Source organism: Sinocyclocheilus anshuiensis, unplaced genomic scaffold, assembly GCF_001515605.1.
Source record: "Sinocyclocheilus anshuiensis isolate Anshui unplaced genomic scaffold, SAMN03320099.WGS_v1.1 scaffold491, whole genome shotgun sequence".
Lineage (NCBI taxonomy): Eukaryota > Metazoa > Chordata > Actinopteri > Cypriniformes > Cyprinidae > Sinocyclocheilus > Sinocyclocheilus anshuiensis.
In genome coordinates, this window is record NW_015551041.1 from 895,699 (window position 1) to 900,134 (window position 4,436).

The window sequence follows — 4,436 nt, forward strand, 5'->3', positions numbered from 1 at the left end:
CCCCACTACATTGTGCTTTTTCTTACAAAGTGTTTTCCAGAATTTTAACCGCAGCTTTTCACATCCCCTGCCATCAGCTACCAATAAAAAAAAATAGTAAAATGTGGTAAAATAACTCAGGAATACCGTTTCAATCCATTCAAGATTTTTATTCTCAGAAAATCAGAAATAAAATTAAGTCCTGCTTCTGTTTTGATTTACATTACAAATTAGGAGGTTCAGTCAAAAAAGACAAACAAACATTTATTAGTTTTTCATATTCACAAATTAGTATAAACAAATCTAAAAAAATTGTTAAAAGAAAACTATAAATAATTAAATTCATTACGTGTCCAGTCTTCGTTTCTTCATCATCTGGCTGTGTCTGTATGGGCTCTGTGGTTCACCTTCAACAATTACATTTACAACATTACCATAGGTCCATATTAAAAAGAAGCAAAAGTTATTTTCTCTTAATGAACAAGCAAAGTCAACAAGCACAGGCTTGTTACGAATTGTGGGCCACAGGCTGCCAGCTCTGAGAGTGTTGGGTCCCTGGCTATTTATATCAATGGGGACGTGGTATGTTTGCATGAGTGAAGAAGCAAAACCAGAACTGGGCATATACATACTTGCCTAATTGCAACTTTTTTTGTTTGTTTTTTTTTTAATGAGCATGTATTTATTCTGCAAACATGTCCGACTGTACCTGCTCCTGATGTAGTTCTCATGTCTGAGGATCTGTACTGGCCATATCCTCCCTGGCCTTGAGGAACAGCATGGCATTGAGGTTGAGCTGGTGGTCTCAGGTACTGGGCTCTCTGTGGGGTCTTGCTGCGCGTCATCATCTTGTGTTGGCTCGGTGTCGTGGGACAGGGAGGTCCTGTGGAGCCTGTTGCAGGATCGCCGAGCATATCGATGCCGTCCAGAGTGAAGTCCCATAATTCCGGGTCATCTAAGGAGAAGTGAGAAATGTTTCTATATTTCACCTTCCAATCTAATTGCCTTTTCCTGTATTAAAACCTGAGCCACCAAAAGTCTTTCCACCAGATTAGTGAGACCTATCAAATGGAGAAAAGATGAAAATTCTGTCATTTACTAATTCTTGTCATTTTAAAGACAAAACGAGAAATTCATAAACACTGGCCATGCTTTATGGAATCGCAATGAAAGAGGACTGGCGTTTAAGCTTCAAAAAATGTTTGGAATTACAGAATTTTAATTTTTTGCTTAATATATCTTTAAAGCAGGGTTTTCAAACTTTGATGCCCCAAACATGACGATTCCCTTGCAAATGACCCTCACAAATATAAACGCAGTCAAATATTTTTAATATGTATAAATAAATATAAATAATTTTACTGTGATTTTATAAAGACAAATGTAGTTTGCCAATTGAATATGTATACTATAAGTATATTCTATAAGTATAACTTCTATAAATATTATACTAAAGCAAAATAAAATACCAGAAAATTAATCATTTTTATTATTTAAACTATTTTTTATCTTTATTTCCTACTGTAAAAACTGGTTGTCAGAATATATCACAGATAAAATTATGATTTCTGACCAGTGAAACCCCAACAATATCAGTACATTCTGTAACTGCTGAAAAACCATTGTTACCATTGCCACTGGCAGCCATAAAAATGTCTTCAAAACAAAAAAAAACCCTTTAATATTTTTCATGAACACCCTAGGACAGTGGTTTCCAACCAGGGGACAGGACCCACTAGGTGCCCTCAGGATGACTCTTAAAATGACTTAAAGGAATACAGTATATAATAATACAAAATAAAATAATCATTTTTCCTCTAAATAAATCTGTTTCCCAGTCTGTTTCTAAAAAATAAATAAATAAAAATAAGCAGCATGGTTATTAACAATAGCAGAAATAATAGGTGGAAATATTTACTATACATGGTGGGGCGTTTGTAAAAATTGTTGGAAATGGAGGGCCACTGAGTCAAAAGGTTTGAGAACCACTGTCCTAACAGCCCCCTAGATCCCAGTTTGAAAAGTCCTGCTTTAAATCAGCCAGTATTTACCATCACTGTCACTGCTGATCATTTATATGTTCCCAGTGCACATGTACCATGACTACACCTTTCTTTAAAATAGTCCTTACCAGCCAGATACTCCTCCTGCTTAGTTGTCACCAGGTGTCCGTTTGGTGTACTGTGGTTAACAGGACCTACAGCCTGTCCTAAAACGATAAACCCACCGATGGAGAGCGCTACACACCTGACACTCCTGCAGGCAAAGGCTTGAATCTTTTATACTCGTGGCTAAAACATGAACCCTTAAATTTTCCATCACACCTTGCTTAGACTGCAGTGGTAGCGGCTCAGCGGAAGCGTTGGACTGCTGGCTTTTCTGCTCCTGTAGCAGCTTCTTAGCCTCCATTTCCTGTCTGAACTTTTGCTGCAGCTGCTGCTGTCTCAGCTTCCTCTGCTGCTTGGAGTCCAGTGGAGGATCAGACGAGGACAGGTCAGCCATGTCAGCTGCTGACCTAAGAAGCAGATTTATCATAAGTGCAGCTGGCTAGTGTTGTAGTTGAAGTTAGCACCAAATAAACTCACCTTGAGGTGTTGCTGGGCCTGTTTTCAGAGTCCTGGTGAGCTGATGTGTTGCCAGAATGTGCTGCCGTGTTTGTCAATGAAGTCCTGGATCCAGTGCCGCTCTCATGACCTCCTCGTACAGGGTGACTTCCTATCCGCTCTGAGTGGATGTTGGCTGGTTCCGCCAGTTTGATCAATTCCCTGCTGTTGGCTCGGGCCAGGCTGTCGAACCTGGCCTTCTCCACGGACGGCTCGCTATCACTGCGTTTGGTTTTGTCCAGGTCTAATGGAGGAGGTGGCTGAGATAACGGAATATACACCATATTTCAGGTACGGAAATTAAGAAATGTATTTAAACAAGTCAGAGTACAAATTTGGCCCAAATGTTGACAGGATTACTTCTTACCTGCTTTGGTATTTTATTGATGGCTATGAGATACTCCTTATTCAGAATGCAATTTCCAAGTGCATTTCCAAAACACCTTATAAAATTGAAATAACAATTATATAAAAATTCAGTAACAGCTATTATAGAAGGCATAGTGTATAGTCAGACATTCTTTATCTCAAAATTAATCTTGACAGGGTGATCAGGAGCCTGATGTGATGTAGAAAGGTCTTGTATTATATAAGGGATTTTGCAGTAATAACTTGCTGACTATATATTATCCTGCTTATTATATGGCAGTGTTTCCCCTAGGTTTACGGCTTTTGGGGGGGGGGGGACTCCTTCTGGACTCCTTTTAATGGTTAAATTACATTTTATTAATCAAAAAGCATGTCTAATTAATTAAAATCATGAAACTTAAACAATTGCTTGAGAACGATGTGGCCGGTGGATTCGTCCGGCGGGCTTGCGGCAACCACATGTGGCGACCCCGGGCTGGACTCAGTTTAGTCCACGGTGCCGTTGGGAGGGCGGGCCGCCCCTAATATAATGTCAGGGGAAACACTGTATGGCTTCTTATCGAATAAAGATCGTTGATTTTAAATTATTTTATTATGCAAGAGAAAATATGTTGGATACATAAATTTCAAATGATTTGGGGTTTTTTTATGTTTAAAGAAGTCTCTTTCTTCAGCAGCCATTACTCCAGTCTTCAGTGTCCGAGAAAAGAAAGAAATCAGTCCAATATGCTGCTCAAGCAGTGTTGGCAAGTCTGCGGTTTTCCAGCGGAATTGGGCTACTTTTACACTTTTGAGTGAGCGGAGGCCGGCGGGCTAGAGTGAGGAACGGCCGGCGGGCTAGAGTGAGCAGAGGCGGGTGGGCTTGAGAACGGCATGGCCAGTGGATTAATCGAATGCGATTGTCATGCGCATTTTGTTAGTAATGCCGGCCGCAGGTTGTTTTTCATATCTGCGGGTTGAAGCGACCCCAATAACGTGATATTTAGCCCCTGGAATAGGGCTGCACAATTAATCGAATGCGATTGTCATGCGCATTTTGTTAGTAATGCCGGCCGCAGGTTGTTTTTCATATCTGCGGGTTGAAGCGACCCCAATAACGTGATATTTAGCCCCTGGAATAGGGCTGCACAATTAATCGAATGCGATTGTCATGCGCATTTTGTTAGTAATGCCGGCCGCAGGTTGTTTTTCATATCTGCGGGTTGAAGCGACCCCAATAACGTGATATTTAGCCCCTGGAATAGGGCTGCACAATTAATCGAATGCGATTGTCATGCGCATTTTGTTAGTAATGCCGGCCGCAGGTTGTTTTTCATATCTGCGGGTTGAAGCGACCCCAATAACGTGATATTTAGCCCCTGGAATAGGGCTGCACAATTAATCGAATGCGATTGTCGTGCGCATTTTGTTAGTAATGCCGGTTCTGTAATCAGCAGGAAATCATCATCACGTGCTTTCAGATGGAGCAGCATTTACTACACATAG

The 4,436-nt window shown here is 40.6% G+C and overlaps 1 protein-coding gene across 3 annotated transcripts in view; it reads right to left on the minus strand.

Moving 5' to 3' along the window:
• Positions 1-277: 277 nt before the first annotated feature.
• Positions 278-4,436, minus strand: part of LOC107661505 (DNA repair protein RAD52 homolog) — a 6,175-nt gene continuing 2,016 nt past the window's right edge. For 2 of the 3 annotated variants that reach the window (XM_016451122.1, XM_016451121.1), the window contains exons 7-12: positions 2,950-3,025; positions 2,565-2,842; positions 2,304-2,494; positions 2,111-2,188; positions 689-934; positions 278-386 (exon numbers count right to left, since the gene is read on the minus strand). In XM_016451122.1, the coding sequence (XP_016306608.1) occupies positions 325-386; positions 689-934; positions 2,111-2,188; positions 2,304-2,494; positions 2,565-2,842; positions 2,950-3,025 (931 nt within the window). In that variant the 3' untranslated portion in view covers positions 278-324. The remainder of the gene's footprint in view (positions 387-688; positions 935-2,110; positions 2,189-2,303; positions 2,495-2,564; positions 2,843-2,949; positions 3,026-4,436) is intronic. The other variant, XM_016451123.1, reaches the window with a different exon arrangement.